This window comes from Euphorbia lathyris, chromosome 9 (assembly GCF_963576675.1).
Source record: "Euphorbia lathyris chromosome 9, ddEupLath1.1, whole genome shotgun sequence".
In the NCBI taxonomy this organism is placed as follows: domain Eukaryota; kingdom Viridiplantae; phylum Streptophyta; class Magnoliopsida; order Malpighiales; family Euphorbiaceae; genus Euphorbia; species Euphorbia lathyris.
The window spans coordinates 34,765,013-34,781,487 of record NC_088918.1 but is presented as its reverse complement, the minus strand read 5'-3'; the positions used below and the strand labels follow the sequence as shown (position 1 = coordinate 34,781,487).

The 16,475-nt window shown below is 37.5% G+C and overlaps 3 protein-coding genes across 3 annotated transcripts; all 3 read right to left on the bottom strand.

The window, feature by feature from the left end:
* Window positions 1-462: 462 nt before the first annotated feature.
* Window positions 463-2,852, bottom strand: LOC136206694 (uncharacterized). Its single transcript, XM_065997838.1, has 2 exons — window positions 1,810-2,852; window positions 463-1,721 (listed from the first exon to the last, which is right to left on the bottom strand). The coding sequence occupies exon 1, from the start codon at window positions 2,843-2,845 to the stop codon at window positions 2,021-2,023; it is 825 nt and encodes a 274-aa protein (XP_065853910.1). The 5' UTR covers window positions 2,846-2,852; the 3' UTR covers window positions 463-1,721; window positions 1,810-2,020.
* Window positions 2,853-4,126: 1,274 nt separating this feature from the next.
* On the bottom strand, window positions 4,127-8,853 carry LOC136206695 (uncharacterized). The gene is made up of 7 exons (XM_065997839.1): window positions 8,000-8,853; window positions 7,457-7,647; window positions 6,964-7,120; window positions 6,009-6,768; window positions 5,828-5,907; window positions 4,824-4,938; window positions 4,127-4,698 (listed from the first exon to the last, which is right to left on the bottom strand). Exons 1-3 carry the CDS (start codon window positions 8,111-8,113, stop codon window positions 7,117-7,119), a joined length of 309 nt encoding a protein of 102 aa, XP_065853911.1. The 5' UTR covers window positions 8,114-8,853; the 3' UTR covers window positions 4,127-4,698; window positions 4,824-4,938; window positions 5,828-5,907; window positions 6,009-6,768; window positions 6,964-7,116.
* A 348-nt stretch (window positions 8,854-9,201) lies between these two features.
* LOC136207108 (uncharacterized) lies at window positions 9,202-15,629 on the bottom strand. Its single transcript, XM_065998388.1, has 4 exons — window positions 15,343-15,629; window positions 15,109-15,164; window positions 12,106-14,979; window positions 9,202-10,295 (listed from the first exon to the last, which is right to left on the bottom strand). Exons 3-4 carry the CDS (start codon window positions 14,977-14,979, stop codon window positions 9,531-9,533), a joined length of 3,639 nt encoding a protein of 1,212 aa, XP_065854460.1. The 5' UTR covers window positions 15,109-15,164; window positions 15,343-15,629; the 3' UTR covers window positions 9,202-9,530.
* Window positions 15,630-16,475: the final 846 nt, after the last annotated feature.

Below are 16,475 nucleotides of genomic sequence, written 5' to 3'. Positions count from 1 at the left end.
ATATATTCATTTATTTATTTATTTATTCAATTGCGCATATATGGATCTGGAATTTTTAATGAAGATGAGGTTGTTAGTCAATAGCAAATACCAAAATTGTCGTTGTTTTTCTTTAATATAGGCACGTTTTTTAATTGAAAAGATGATGAAAAAGACTGATTAGTGTTTTTTTTATAATTTGTATCTCTGTGTCTGCATTCAATATTACCATCATTCATTCTCCAGACAAAATTTCAACTCATATATGGACAAAACCAGTTAAAGTTATTGTACTTCCATATTTTCTCACTCGCTTTATAAGATAAGGACGCTCATTCGTATTGCCAAATTAATATATTTCTCATATCCATATAATTCTCGCTTTTCTCATTTGCAGTACATGCCTGAAGCCTCAAAGATTAAGAACAACAAATAATGGGTCAAAGCAACTTAACAACTCTATCAAGCCACAAACCAAAAACATATTGTAATGCTAATATCATTCTAAAAAAACACAGTTGAAAGTTATTTCCAATACAAACTTGGATCGAAACGGACAATAAACTGTTACATTTTATGCACATCTATCTATACACAGCAGCAAGCAAGCATTAGAAAAGGATTGAAGAAATTCCATACAGTTATCATCTATGAATCCAGACTCAATAAGATTAGGATAGGAGCATGATATTAGTATAGTTGCTTTTTTTTTTTGCTTGAAGGCTCCAAGCCAAGAGCGACACAGAGGGTAGAAAGGTAGGATCGCTTTTTAGTAAGATAGCAGCCAGTGAAACAAGAGCTTACTCGACTATGAAACAAGAGGCATCTAATGCGTCTTTATTACCAACAAAACAAAAGGCATCCATTCCTGCCTCTCTTGAAGACAGCTGTGACGGTAAAGCTGGAACAGCAACTCGCAAAGGCCTTTGTGCACTACCAAAAAAAAGAGCCTTTACCGACGGAATTTAGCTTCTTTAGCGACGGTTTTTTCTGCCCCTATAGACTTTAGCGACGGTTTTCAACACCGTCGCAGAATCGCTGCTACAACAGGCGTTGCTACTCTAGCGACGGTTTTTCTGAGGCGTGGGGTAAATATCTGTAAGAACGGTTTGGTTGTGGCGATTTTGTGACGGTTTTACGGCTGTTTTCCGATGGTTTTGCAGCAGTTTTAAATTTTACCGATGGTTTTGCAGCAGTTTTAAATTTTTTACCGACGGTTTTGCAATGTTTTACCGACAGTTTTCCAGCTAGAGACTTTTAAACCTCCTTTGGAGCCCTTTTTTAATTATTTTTATTTTATATAAATATTTCAATACTTTTTATAATAAAATATATAATTACAAAATATTTTTAATGAATCAAATCAATTAAATTTTTTATTTTCATATATTATGTAATGGAATCAATATTCATTTCTGATACAATATAATCCAAAATTGTCTAATTTATATAACTGCTACAACAATTATCAAAACTAATTCACTAGAAAGTAAATCTGTCAATACAAAAACGTTGAAGTAAACGGTGTTGAAGTTGAAGTCATGACTAACCCATGAAGTTGAAGTCGTGACTTCAACTTCAATCTCTCATCTCCTTGAATGCAACAACCAATGAGTTTTACAAGATTACGGTGTTGAAGTTTGGCTATTAGAATTACTTCATTTTTGAACTCATGGGACCCCTGCCCTGAACTCCTGGACAGCCTCTTCACAGCTATCTCTTGTCCATCTGCTAAAGTTACCCTGAAAGATAAATGCGCTAATTCACTTCAGTAAAATAGAACATTGATGAAACAATGGCCTAGATAACTGCTTATAGCTGGGAAGGTACCTTACAAACAGGGCCAAAACCACCTTCAACGAGATTATTCGCCACCAAAAAATTGTTGGCCGCTTTAACTATTTCATTTAGCTCAATCAACGGTAGCTCCAAGTCTTCTTGATCATGTTCCTCATAATCAACAACAACAACAACAACAAAGCCTTAGTCCCGAAATGATTCGGGATCGGCTAACATGAACCATCATATAAAACCGTGAAAATCAAGTCGTGTCAGCGACACAGATTCGCTCCCTCCACTCCGTCCTATCCACTACCATATTTTCCTCAATTCCCAATAAACTCATATCACTCTCGATCACCCTCCTCCAAGTTTGCTTAGGTCTTCCCCTACCCCTCACCACTACATCCCTTTGCCACTCTTCGGTTCTCCTAACCGGCGCATCAAGCGCTCTACGTCTCACATGGCCAAACCACCTTAGTCGGTTTTCTCTCATTTTATTCTCAATAGATGTGACCCCTACTTTTGTCCTAATTATTTCATTACGCACCCGGTCCTTTCTCGTGTGACCACACATCCATCTCAACATACGCATCTCCGCCACCGACATCTTATGGATGTGGCAGTGTTTCACTGCCCAACACTCCGTACCATATAACAATGCTGGTCTAATTGCCGTCCGGTAGAATTTTCCCTTCAATCTATTAGGCATGCCGGGATCACAAAGGAAACCCGTAGCACTCTTCCACTTCGACCAACCAGCTTTAATCCTATGAGCAACATCTCCATCTACTTCTCCATCCGTTTGGATAATAGATCCTAAATACCGGAAGCAATCCGAGGCCTGAACAACTCTCCCATCTAGGGTGATTGTCCCTACCTCCCTACTCCTACGGCCGCTAAACTTACACTCCAAATATTCTGTCTTACTTCGACTCAACTTAAAGCCTCTAGATTCTAGAGTTTGCCTCCATAGTTCCAACTTCATCTCCACTCCTTCTTTCGTCTCATCAACCAACACAATATCATCTGCAAACAGCATGCACCATGGTATACCATCTTGAAGTGAACTTGTTAGTTCATCCATAACGATGGCAAAAAGAAATGGGCTTAGTGCGGAACCTTGATGCACTCCAATCGTAATAGGAAACTCTTCAGTCTTCCCAACACTAGTACGTACACTCGTGCATACTCCCTCATACATGTCCTTTATGATGTCAATATATTTCCGCGAAATGCCTTTCCTTGTCAAGGCCCACCAAAGTACTTCCCTTGGTACCTTATCATATGCTTTCTCCAAGTCAATGAAAACCATATGCAAGTCTTTCTTCTTATTTCGATAGTGCTCCATTAATTGTCTCATTAGATGGATGGCTTCCATAGTTGATCTTCCCGGCATAAAGCCAAACTGGTTTTCCGAGATCTTCACCGTCCTCCTTAGCCTTTGTTCAATCACTCGCTCCCAAAGTTTCATAGTGTGACTCATTAATTTGATTCCCCGATAGTTGGCACAATCTTGGACATCGCCTTTGTTCTTATACAAAGGGATTAAGGTACTTTTCCTCCATTCTGATGGCATCTTATTGTTTCTCCAAATTTTGTTGAAGAACGTCGTCAACCATTCGATTCCTCTTTCTCCCAAACATCTCCAAATCTCAATAGGGATGCCATCAGGTCCTACTGCTTTCTTCAACTTCATCTTACTTAATGTCATTTTGACTTCACCCTTTTGAATTCTCCGCAGGCATTCATGATTTATCATATCGTGATGGATACTTATATCTCCAACATCTTGTTGGCGATCTCCATTAAATAAGTCATCAAAATAGGACCTCCATCGTTCCTTGATATCCTTATCTCCAACTAGGACTTTCTGGTCCACATCCTTCACACATTTAACTTTTCCGAGATCTCGCGTCTTCCTATCTCTCATCCGAGCAATTCTATATATGTCTCTTTCCCCTTCTTTCGTATCCAATCTTGTATACAGATCCCGATTCACCTTTGCTCTAGCATCTCGTATGACCTTCTTTACTTCCCTTTTAGCCTCTTTGTATTTTTCGTAGTTCTCGTCACTCCTACATTTCCCCAATAGTTTATAGGATTCTCTCTTACTCTTTACTGCTTGTCGTACTTCTTCTGTCCACCAAGATGTGTCCTTACCCGGTGGCATGCTACCTTTAGATTCCCCTAGAACTTCCTTCGCTACTTCCCTTATACTATGCTCCATCTTATTCCATATCGAATCTATATCTGAATCCATATTGCAAGTCCAAATATCTTTTTTGGTCATCTCATCCACAAATTTTTGTTGATTCTCCCCTTGCAATTTCCACCACTTAATCTTAGTCTCTACTTGAGGTGTTTGTTTTCTTATACATTTCCTACTTCGAAAATCTAGCACCACTACTCTATGTTGGGTTGTCGTACTCTCACCAGGGATCACCTTACAATCAATATAACTCTTTCTCCAAGCACTCCTTACTAAGAAGAAGTCAATTTGGCTCGCATTACCGCCACTCCGATAAGTCACTAAGTGGGATGTTCTCTTCATAAACCATGTGTTCATGATACTCAAGTCATAGGCTGATGCGAATTCCAAAATATCATTTCCTGCTTCATTCTTATCTCCAAAGCCATACCCTCCATGAACACTCTCAAACCCATCTCGCCTAGAACCCACGTGTCCATTGAGATCACCCCCTAGTACCATTTTTTCATCCCTAGGAACCTGTTGCACCACTTCCTCTAAGTCATCCCAAAAAGCTTGTCTTATAGACACATCTAATCATTTAGCATATTTTCGGTATCCTCTGGAATGATCGATAAAAAAGGATACTTCTAGCAGTAAATGCAAAAAGATTTCAACTCTCACCTTACACCTCCAGAACCATCAAACAACCATAAAACAATTACTGAGCATATTTTATCTGGTTCATCCTGCAACAAATGATAATAATACATTATAAAATCTAACAAGCTGAAGCAATAAAACAAAATAATAAGTTCTGCATGCTATCCAGTTAGACATGGCAATTATAAACACCATTAATTTTTGTAAATACCTTTTCTAGAAGCATTTCGATTATGACATCTCTACTACTGAGAAACAACAGCTTTGCAGTCTTGACTAACGATTCCAGTAGCACCAATGGCATGATTTACTTCAGCAATAATAGTCTGCATACAAATTACAAAATGCAACGTGCGAGTCAAACACTTGCAGGATTATCAAACATAAACCTACAACATGACCAACACACCAATACAGATCCATTAATTAATATTAGTTAACCAGCTACCTACCTACTTGCATAATTACTTAACCTTTTTGCTCTTAACACAAACATATCCTTTATGTCTTTCCAAGTTAAAGCCATTAACAAGCCTTTTAATGAGGCCTTTTAATCTTAAATTGCAGGTTTTAGTCGGCCTATATCTACAATCATCTCACCAGTATGTCTGCTAACTAAAGTATATTTAGCATGCAACAGGTATAATGAATTAGTAACAATAACAAAAGGAATGTCTCGGCATGAAATAATGAATGCCAAACTGGATATATTGAATTGAAACATGTGAGGGAAGTTTTTCAGTTTGATAAGCAATATGATGTGAGCTATGTGCTGGAGGATTTGCTTAGATATAAAAAAAATTAACTCTCTAAATAATTATACTAGCTCACAAAAAGCATGTTGCAACCAACATTTTTAAGCTAAATAAATACAAGCCAAAAAAAAGATATATAATTTCTCAAATATGAAGAAAATATTAAGGTATATAATCTTGTTTTGACCAAGTGAAAGATGAATCCAGTTTTGGGGTCACAGAAAACAAACAGAACAGGAACAAACCAAACCCAGAAATATGGAATTAACTAGTAAGAGCAAAGAGATTGCATACCCAAAAGAATGATAAATTAATGTGGAATGACAGCTTAACTATAATATTCACTTGAAAATCACATGCTATTTTTTCAAATATAGTAGAAGTATCCCCAATATATCAGAATCAAACATGAGTGAGTGAAGTGTTAAAATGCCCCAAAAAAGATTGAGAAGAAATGTACCGCTGAGGCACAAAATTTCTGCGACTCCCTTCGATTTCAACTCCTCTACTATCTCAATGAACCCTGGAACATGCTTCAAGCTAACATACAAGCCAATTACATCAATTAAAATCCCCCAATTCGACAAATCTCAAACTAAAGATCGTAATGCCTGACGGAGAACACTAAGAATTTTTCATACCTGCAAGTTGGGGTGAAAGCACCAGGAACATCAACGATGACGATCTTCAAGTTGGGTGTTGCCTCTCTATTTTGCAGGTTTTAGAGTTGACCGACGACTCACTAATTCAGTTGAGTTTAGTAAAATTGATTAGAGAATATGCTTAATTTGGTAAAACAATAATTGCACTTTTCATACAAAATGAAAGTAGAGAGGAACATATAAAATATATATAATTGTACATGACATGTTATGTGGCTCATATATATAACATGTTCTCTGTAAGATGATAATGAAAATTCTCTTCTATCTTCAATCGTACTATTTTTTGGATTCTTCTTTTATCAAAATACATAATTAATTGATGAATCTAAAATTTGCTATGTAATTATGTAAGGACATACCTATTTTTGGATTCAAGTAAATACCTATTCTAAGCACAAAAACTTCATACCTTTCCATCTTTTACAATTCCTACCATCTCTTGGCATAATAAATAAACCAGAAGAGCAAGAAAGGAATCTGCAAACCATTTTTAATGCTGTAATATTACTGACGACGAGACATAAGAGAGTAACAAATTAAAAAATCTGAAGCTATAAGCATCCCAATTTACCAATTTACCAGAGTCTATCACAGCGTGAAATTGTCTCTGCACCCTGGGACTTCAAATAGAAAGAAGAAGAGCACTTAATTGGAATCACGCAGTTGCATCCATAAATTAGGAAAAAGCAAGTGAAACCTCCCCACCTTCAATCTCAATTAAATCAACACCATTAACCTAATAATCACAAAGACACTCAGTACCAAGCATAAATGAGCTAAATCCTAACATAATTAAAAACAATTCACAACCAAAAAACCGAACTCTCATCGCAGAAGTAGCACATAAAGGTAATCCAGAATCCCGATAAAATGATAAATTGCCGATATGAGTTGTGAAAAGTTGAATCAGAAAGCAATCGAGTGAAAATACCTGAAGTGGCTGATCGACTTGGGAGAGGAGATCGGAGGAGTGGTAAGGGAGAAGGCTGAGAAGGGCGGAGAGAGCGGTCTCTGTTTACTTGGGATCTAAACCATGCCGCCTGAAGTGAGGCGAGTTCATCTCAACAATCGTGTGTTGCCCTTGTCATCTGGCAAGGAAGTGATGGGCCAGAAATGGATGAAGTATAGGATAAGAATAATGGGCTTCCGTTAATCCATTTGGTTTCAATTAGAAGAAATTTACATAATAAGTAAATTTTTATAGCAGCATTTTTTAAAAATGCATTTACAAAAGTGTTGGTACAGAGGTATTTTTTTTGTAGTGGTGCCATGAGACATGGATTTTTTTAAAGATTCATCGTTGCAGAACAGAGCACAGTGACAATGCAAGGAGGCTCGTATGAGTTAAGCTTCTTCCTTTCTAAGGCAGTAAGTGAAGGAAGCACAATCATTATCGATCACAGTTGATTTTGTATACTAGTTACCTTATGCATTGATCGATGTTATCGGCCATCCATGCTAGCAGCTGTTGCTCGACGCTGACAGGGGCTTTCTTCTTACCAGGGCCGGCAGAAACTTTAACCATTGCTGGTCTCAGAAGCCTATCTCCCAGACGAAATCCACGCCTGAATGCTTGAATTATAATGCCTTCCTTGTATTCTTCAGACTCATGGAGCTGCAACCAGAACATAGAAATTAACTCAAATATGGTCAAAGTTAAATTGCTAATCCAAAAATGATATAAATATTCAAAAGTATTACTATATAAAAAAAAAATGAATGTCACCACTAGACGAACCCGATTGGGTTGACACGATTACAACACGAAATTTTGGATTGGGTTAGAACCGCCTCATTTAACATTAACTCGATTAATTGACACGAGCACGAGCATTGATCACTTACACGAATTGTCACCCCTAATTATAGTAAGAAATCAGAACTCTTTTTCAGAGGATACACAAAAATGAATCTTTTGAAGCGCAAATTTATGTAATTTAAATTATTGGTTTGGCGCATATACATACCAGGGGATCAAAAGGTTTTCCAACTGTTGCTACAGAACCCACCCGCATGCTCCTCATAATCTCCACAAACTGTTTGTATATGCCCTGGTAACTTGTATCAATCTTCTTCTCCATTTCTGTATCTGGTTTTAATTGTTGCTTAGCTCTTTCAAAGCTGTCCACCTCTCCCTGGGCGTTGCTCGTAACGTTAATCCTTTCCTTCTCTGCCCTTTTTCTAAGATTATCAAAATCTGCCTGCAAACGAATATGTTTTTCCTTGCCAGAGACTATTTCAGCTGATAAATCTGAAACTTTTTGGGCCAATTCAGAATGCTCATTTTCTATAATTTATACACTAGCTTCGAGTTCTGAAATAAAACTCTCATCTCCGATTAGGGGCCTGCCATTTCTCTAAGTGCCTTAGTACCTTTTGAAAGCAAACATCTGTCCATGAAATCAGAATTGATATTACTTCAGATATATTCAATTTAGCTATGTCCCACTTCTCGTTCTAAATGAGAGGGGCTCACTCCAGTTCTTCTAACTTGACAATTATCTCAATAAACTACTGATAGCACACAGCTCCTTATTCTTCTATGACCCAAAGGTGCAAAAGAAATAGAATCCTCCAATAGAGAATATGGCACTGGGAAGCCAATCAATCAAGCAAGACAAGCACGGTCCAGACAAGAGGGTCAACCCTCTCCGTAAGGCTCAGATACGCGTTCATAAACTCCTATAAATCCCCAATATCTTGGCTACTTCAATGCCCCACCAAACTGTTGTATCAGTAACAACACAACATTGTATGTAATCTGCATTGACAAAAGCAACCTTGCTTCCATGTTTAGCTTCATTAGAGGACCAACATGACCTTGTGCTGGATATGGTGTAACTACAACATGAGCTTTTTTACAAACAGCTATAGCAAAAGGCAGACATCATTGTATTCAACATTTGGTTAAGAAGTTAAGATCACATGAACCTATTATATCTTCATTTAGGGCTGGTGAAGGTGAAGAAGCTGTTGATAACATATTTCCTCTAACAAATAAATGCTTTGAATATTTCTCTCCCTCTGCAAAGTTATACAGAACTCCAGCTGTACGGTTCTGCTTGGTAACTGTAATTACTAAAAATTAAATGTAATTTCAAGTTGGATTGCTTTAGATAAGTTCAATTGGAAATGGAAAAAATAAATGCCAACTGAAAACAAAATAATATACATCATCTCATCTCATCTCATCTCATCTCCCATTAATCAAATAATCAATTCTACAAAATAAAACAGCAATTTACATTATGCAAAGATTCAAACCTTTCACCACAAACCCTCAAACTGCACACCCTTTCAAGCTTAAAAATAAATGAATAACACTTCGAGAAATCAAACCAAAACTCACTCTCGAAGATCAATCTTCAATCGAAAACCTAAAACAAAAATCAACACCCAATAATTTAAACAATATATAAAACCAAAAAGCACATGATCATGATCATGGAAAAACTCAAACCACAATCACTCTTCAATCCGAATGAAGCAAATCTTTAATTATGATTTCTCATCGTTTGCATCTTTCTCGTCATCTTTCTCATCGTTTGCATCTTCTGAGCTCAAATCTAGAGCCACGTCGAAACTCTCACGAGGAGTTTTCATGTTGGTTTCTTCATCACCAGATTCTTCTTCAGTCTTTTGGATAATACCCTCTTCAGTTGCTACTACAGTGAAACGGACAAACTTCACGATTGGATCAGAATTTTTTGATGCACTATTTAATATATGTTGCTCCACCACACCTTTCAGAGATCTTCTTTCAACAACCTGCAAATCTACCCCATTCGTAGAACTGCTACAATCTACACCATTTACTTCTTGCAATGTCTTTGACATGTGTTCGACATTCTCCTTGAGAACTGGGGGCTCCGTGGTACAACTGCTAGAACCTACCTCAGCAACATTCGTTAACAAGCCGTAATCAGAACTCTCACCAACTACTTTCTTGACACTGAAGTCACCGACAGTATCCAGTTCTGACAGTAGTCCTTCATCGATCTCCTTTATGGCATCTTCAAATTCAGAGGTGTTTTCCTCAGCCACAGGAGGCCCGTCTGTTTCTTCCGAATAATCAGTAGATTCTAAGATATGACCACTGTCCTCATATACTATCTTATCAAGGATGCTATCTTTGAGATCAAATTCATCAACCTGTGACTTGTATTCTACATTCTCAGATGCTACAGAGGTAGGTTCAGATGTCTCGTTGTTTGTAATGCTCCCGTCCTTTGTAGACTCTTTAATAATGGATGTAGCTGCATCCTACATTATGTTAAGTAGGTCAATATCCTATTTCAACCATCTAAACAATGATAACAAAGAAGCAAGGTCAAGCAAACAAGCACAACTAACTATTGACAGATAAACTGAACTCTATTCTGTTCCACAAAGTCTTCATCCCATGATTTCAGAATAACTACAGAAAAATGTCAACTAAGCATACAAGGTATGAATCGGTGATATATAAGAACAGTAAGAGCATGCAAATGCTAGAATGAAGCAGTTGCCAATGTCTGAGCAAAGATTGAAGAGGAACGTAAAATGCGGATAGAGGGTATGCAAATATTACACAAAAATTATCTGAGGTTCACAACTATAACTGCCTGTTAATATTTGACATTATACTCGTTCCTCAGGGTAGCATGGAGTTGCTTTCTTGTTAGTTACACCCTATGGTCCTCCAACTTTTCGACTATACCATAATAACGATATAACAATTTAACAAACTCCTTTAATTCTAACTTTATCTTTTTAGACGCGTCGTCTGAGCAGAAAAGATCATGCATGCAAAGACAAACAAAAGATAAAGAGTTAGTTGTAGCAAACTAAAGCTAGGTGTAGTTAATCCAATAGTTGTGAAAGTCGAAAGGCGAGCCGAGGCGATAAGGGCAAAATATGCCTCTCGCACGTGAGGCGACAGGCAAATTAGAAAAACATAGAAAATAAAACCATAAGTCAAATTGACTAGTTTAACTTGTAAAGCTGTGAAACAAAATAAAACTTCTAGTCTAATAATAAGATCCTAATTCCTAATAACAGATAAAAAATCATCATCAGAATTACTAATACTTCCCTGCCTTGACCTCTTGCACATACATCCCACAAGGATTTGTTCTTGTTGTCACATTCGAAGTATTAGAATTACTAATACTCATGTCCAAAAGCCTGCAATATTTGGAAAATTAGACACTAGTAAGCTACTGTTTCACAACACACTTTCATAAACATGCATATAAACTTATAACCTCCATAAATCATCAGCATAACTTTCAAATACAGTTTCATCACTAACAGTAGCATAACCAACATAACTTTCATAAAAATCCCAAAAATTGGGCAGTATAACAGCAGCACAGTCATAATAACAGAAAAATAAAGAAGAAAGTAGAAGAGTAGAAATTTGGGCAGCATAAGGGTAGCATTAGTAGGATGAAGAAAATAAAAACAAAAAACAAAGGAGAAGAGTAGAATGAAGAGTAGACAAAAGTAAAAAAGAACAGTACCTTAGAGTGCAAAGAAGTAGACGGTGCTGATGGTTGGCCAATTGAAGAAGATTGGCGGTGGTTGTGGTGAGAGTTTCTTTCGAGGAGAAGTTTCTTTCCTTCTTCTTTTCTTTCTATCTTTAACTTACATATCTGACCTAAAACAACATTTCTTTTCTATTTTTTTTCCACCGAACAGAGACAAAAAGAGGATCTATCGCATTAACTACAAGAGGCGACAGCCTCTCACCTCCGACCGCCCCTTGCCTGAGTTGGAGAGGCGGTCGCCTCTTGTAAATCGCCCGCCTTCCAGCACCAGAGGCGCTGGAAGGATCGCCTGGGTCGCCTCTCGCCTCAGGCGACCCAGGCAAACGCCTTTCACAACTATCCTCCCCAAGTTTTTCATACCTAATTGGTTTCATATTTAACAAATGGTCTTGATCAAATGGATTATGTATATGAAAAGATAAACCATAAAATGAGAAAGCACCATCAAAAACAATGAAGCTCTTATAAATAACAAGCAGAAGATATAAGAAAAAACATCTAAAACCAGAGAAAGTAACTAGCAGAATACGTGTTCGTCTTACCACGAACTCCTCACCATCACTAAGGGATGGTTCAAGCATGGATTTGTCTGACCAAGAAAGCTGTTTATCTGATTGAAGTGAACTATTGTCATGGATCTCTGCATCATCATTGGAAGTTTTATCCTTCTGTTGTAGATCTTCATTTGCTGATCCCTTGTTTGATGAAGACAGAGGTGAATCAACCCCTGATTTGGGATTCATAGACTCATCTTTTCCATTTTGACCACTGCAAGTTCTATCATCATTCTTTGGCAACCCCTCTGTTACATCATGCTCAAGTTCTGTAATTTCCCCTGATCTTGATTCATTTTCATCTGGCGAAGTGTGTTCACATGTTTTTCTGTTAGCAGAAGCATCCTTTTCCATGCTTTCCGCAGATTCTTTACCTGTGAGTTCAGCTGAAGCTGTTTCTGATGTCTCTCCTAGTGTATCAGAAGAGATGGACGTGAAAGAAATTAGCTTGTCAACTGCTCGAGGACTTGAATCATAGACAGGCTCCTTATGTTGATCATTTTCTACCACCTTCCTCATAATATGTGACTCTGAATCTAGTGAAGCTTGCATTGGTATGCTGGAATCCCCAACATGGTTGCCTGCTGACTCTGAAACATGTTGTGTGCATCTATTTTCATCCTCAATATAACTTGTATTTGAATCAACTGATCTCTGAACCACAGAGACAGCTTCTGCAGTGTTATTGCTGCTTGGCTCTAAAACAGGCGTTTGCTGATTTTCATCTGTCACCTCACTCATAAAATGAAAATCTGAATCAATTGATGTTTGGGTTGAAATTTGAGATTCCTTACTCTGGCCATTGCTTGGCCCTGGATACATTTCGTCTTTTTTCACATCAGATATTCTTTCATCTATTTCGGACGATGATGATACGCTTGATCTACTGCTATACTCATCTTCACCAGGCTCCATTTTCAAAAGAATTTCAGTTGTATTAACTTCTATAGGAGTTGCCCCTCCCGATGTAGACAAACTTGAATATTCATGAAGGTTTTCAACATCTCCAACTGCAATTTCATCACCATTATGGTGAACATTCATCTCTTCGTCTTCAAGGTCCAGGGCATCATGGCCGTCAGATGACAGGCTTCCACGTTCAACAAGCACAGAAGAATGGTCCACATTGGAGAGCATGTCTGTCTCTTGAGAAACATCTACATTCAGCTTCTTGTCCTCCTCCTCCATAGCCGAACTAACTGATTCAGTATCAGGAACTGAGCTCAGTTTCGAGTCACTAGCTCCACTCAATTGCCGTTGAAAGGTGTTATAACTTGTTTCTTCAGTCCCAAATCGTTCTGGTACAAAATATGGCTTCCACCGAAAATCGTGCCTGGGACCCCCCAAAACAGATGGTCCCACACTGAAACTTTCATGTCTCCGAAAGACCATATCCCTATGCTGAACTGGTGAGAACTCTTGTTGAAAACTATCACCTTTAAGATCAGGTTTTTCTTCATTTGAATCGTAAGGAATGTCAAATGGGTTACGCCTAGGCAATAATATGGATGGAGCAGATCCAGGACCATCATCAATAGAATCAAAAGAAAAATCAAAGGGGTTGCGCCTTGTTGTAATAGTTGGAATATTATGGGGAAGATCAGCCCCGTCTAAGTCTATAAGATTCTTTTCAGCTAACATTTTCAGATTCGAACGAGCTCTTCTCCTAACAATAAGACTCTCCAAGCGTATGTTTCTTTCAAGGTCAGAAGTCCCCAAATCCATGAGATTCTTTTGGTCGTCCTCTGTCCATTTGATTGCATCATCTTTGCCTCTTGGTCCTTCTTCTTCCTCTTCCTCATTATCATCATCACCATCTTCTTCTCCATGTGCCTTTTCAGTACCATCCTCAGACTCAATATCACTCTCCTTGCTTCTATGAGACTGCTCAGAACCAGCATCAGACATATTAGCAGGCTGCGGAGTTCTCTCATATAAAAGTGGATGAAGCTCATCAAGCATTGGAAGAATGTCTGCCATTGAAGCATCTGGAGAGGAACTCTCTGCCCCATCAGATCCAGAATCAGAGGCCTCCTCATCCTCTTCATCTTCATCATCATCATCATCATCATTTGCTAGTCCCCGAGATGAATTCCAAGAATTCAAGTGAGAACCTTTTTCATTCTGAACTGATTCTCCAGTACGTTTAGGCTCTTCCACTTGAAGTCTCTCGTTGCCCACATTTTGAACCACAGAATAATGACTCTCCACAGCCTTACCATTGATCAAGACTTCTTCACCCTGTTTTGCCTCATGAATTTCCATCTTCTTCATCAACTCCAGAACATCAAATTCTCTAGCCATTTCAGTTACTTGCTTCTCAAATTGTATCTCCCGAGAACTTTCATTAATCAATGGCATATAATCACCCAAATCGTCATCTCCTTTTATCTTACTGATTCCATTCTCCTCCCAACTCTCTTTCCCAAAGCCTTCCTCTGTTTCAACCTTCCTTTTCCCTACCAAATTCTCTACAAAAAAGTTCCCGTCTCTCTCAAATACAATAGTGGAATCCCCCCCAACGCCTCTTTTTAAAGAAGAGAGATCATGGGTAATTTCTTCATCTTTCTCGATTTCAATTTCAGGTATGTTTGGTTCCCCAAAACTCAACAGGGTACCAAGTAAAACAGCAGTACAAACCAACACAGGGGATGCAGAGACCAAAAGGGAAAATAAAAAAGGAAATGATCTGTACAGAAATATCAAGAAAAGCACAAATCCTACAAGAAATGGATGTTTACACACTGATCTATAAGAAGTTCTAATAGATATAAACAAAAATCTTCTGACTTGAACACTAATTCCCATTGCATCAACACCCATTCTCTCTCTTTGTTTCTGATTCTCTGTATCCAATCCCATCTGTTGTTTTAACAGGAAAAATCAAAATCAGAAACTAGCTAATAAGCACTAGATCCATGAAACAAAATGCTAAAAAACACAAGGAAAAGTCTAAAAAAGTTGAGAAATGAAGTGTAAGCAGAAACCTACCACAAAAACTCAATCAAAGGGAAGGCAGAGCAATCCGGTGATGATCGAATTAACGACTGAAACCCAGAAATTCTTTAAGTAAACATAAGTGACAAAATAATGCAGAAAAATATAAACATTTATAATAATGAAATGACGATGGCAGAGACATAAATTCGGAGAAAAATGATGGGAATTAGGGTGATTTCTGAGAATTGTGGAGGGAAGAAAAATTGAAAAGAGAAAACGACTCACCAGATTGAAACAGAGATCAAAGGACAGAAAAAGAGGATTCAAAAGAGAAGGAAACAGAATCCTTTGCTTTTGCCCCTCTTTTCTCTTCCTTCTTTTCTGCCTTAGGCTACTTTTTTTTTTTATGATTTTATATATATGGTTGGGGCTCAACAACAGCTGATTCAGAGCTTTCTTTCAGTGTTTTCGGTATCGAATTTGTGTTGTCGAGAGGAAAGAAGAAAATGGGGGATGATGAAGATGAAGAAGAAGAAGAAAAGAGAAAGCTTCTTCTGTTTTTCTTTTTGTCAAAAATAAAATAAAATAAGTTTATTGCCTCTTTTTCATTTTTCTTTTTTTAAATTCAAGAGAGTATATTTTTATTTTATGTCACAATTTGTATTGGGTTTTGCTATTCGTCGCTCCTATTTTCCTTACCGTCGCCTCATGTTTGACATTTTTGCCCTTTTCATTTTTCATTCAAAAAAATGAAATTCTCTCAACCCGAAGAACAAAACGAAGAAAAATCATGCCTCCAAAACAATGAAAAATACTTGAACATCTAAGTTTCGTATTAACCAATAATCTGAAATTTAACGAATTTAACTTGAAACGAACTTTTTTTTCGTTGAATTTACTCTAAACGGGTAGCCCATACGGTCCGGTCCATGGACCGACCGTATGCACTACCAGTTTTGCCTAGGCAAAACTGGTAGGCTACCCGTTTTCCTTTAGAAAAACGGATTTTTTTTATCCTTAATTATAATAAATATTAAAAATTAATTGGACGCCTCAATACGTATTTTTTATTTCCAATTTATCTATACGTTTTTCTATCCAATCAATATATAATTTATCAATAATTGAATTTACGTTCTAAAAGGTAAATAAATATAATTTACCAAATAAAAATTAATTGGACACTTCAATACCGTATTTTTTATTTCCAATCAATAATTTATTTATACGTTTTTTCTATCAAATCAATACATAATTCATCTATTTTTAATATTTATTATAATTAAGGATAAAAAAAAATCCGTTTTTCTAAAGGAAAACGGGTAGCCTACCAGTTTTGCCTAGGAAAAATCGGGTAGCCTACCCGTTTTGCCTAGGTAAAACGGGGTAGGCTACCCGATTTTGCCTAGGCAAAACTG

What these genes read in the sequence shown, in the direction of transcription:
- LOC136206694 (XM_065997838.1), bottom strand. Translation starts at nt 2,845, where the DNA reads ATGGATGAACTAACAAGTTCACTTCAAGATGGTATACCATGGTGCATG.
- LOC136206695 (XM_065997839.1), bottom strand. Translation starts at nt 8,113, where the DNA reads ATGGAGAAGAAGATTGATACAAGTTACCAGGGCATATACAAACAGTTT. An exon ending in GAAAACCTTTTGATCCCCTG is followed by an intron (nt 7,648 to 7,999) that starts GTATGTATATGC and finishes TTCTGGTTGCAG; the next exon opens with CTCCATGAGTCTGAAGAATA.
- LOC136207108 (XM_065998388.1), bottom strand. Translation starts at nt 14,979, where the DNA reads ATGGGATTGGATACAGAGAATCAGAAACAAAGAGAGAGAATGGGTGTT. An exon ending in GTGATGGTGAGGAGTTCGTG is followed by an intron (nt 10,296 to 12,105) that starts GTAAGACGAACA and finishes AACATAATGTAG; the next exon opens with GATGCAGCTACATCCATTAT.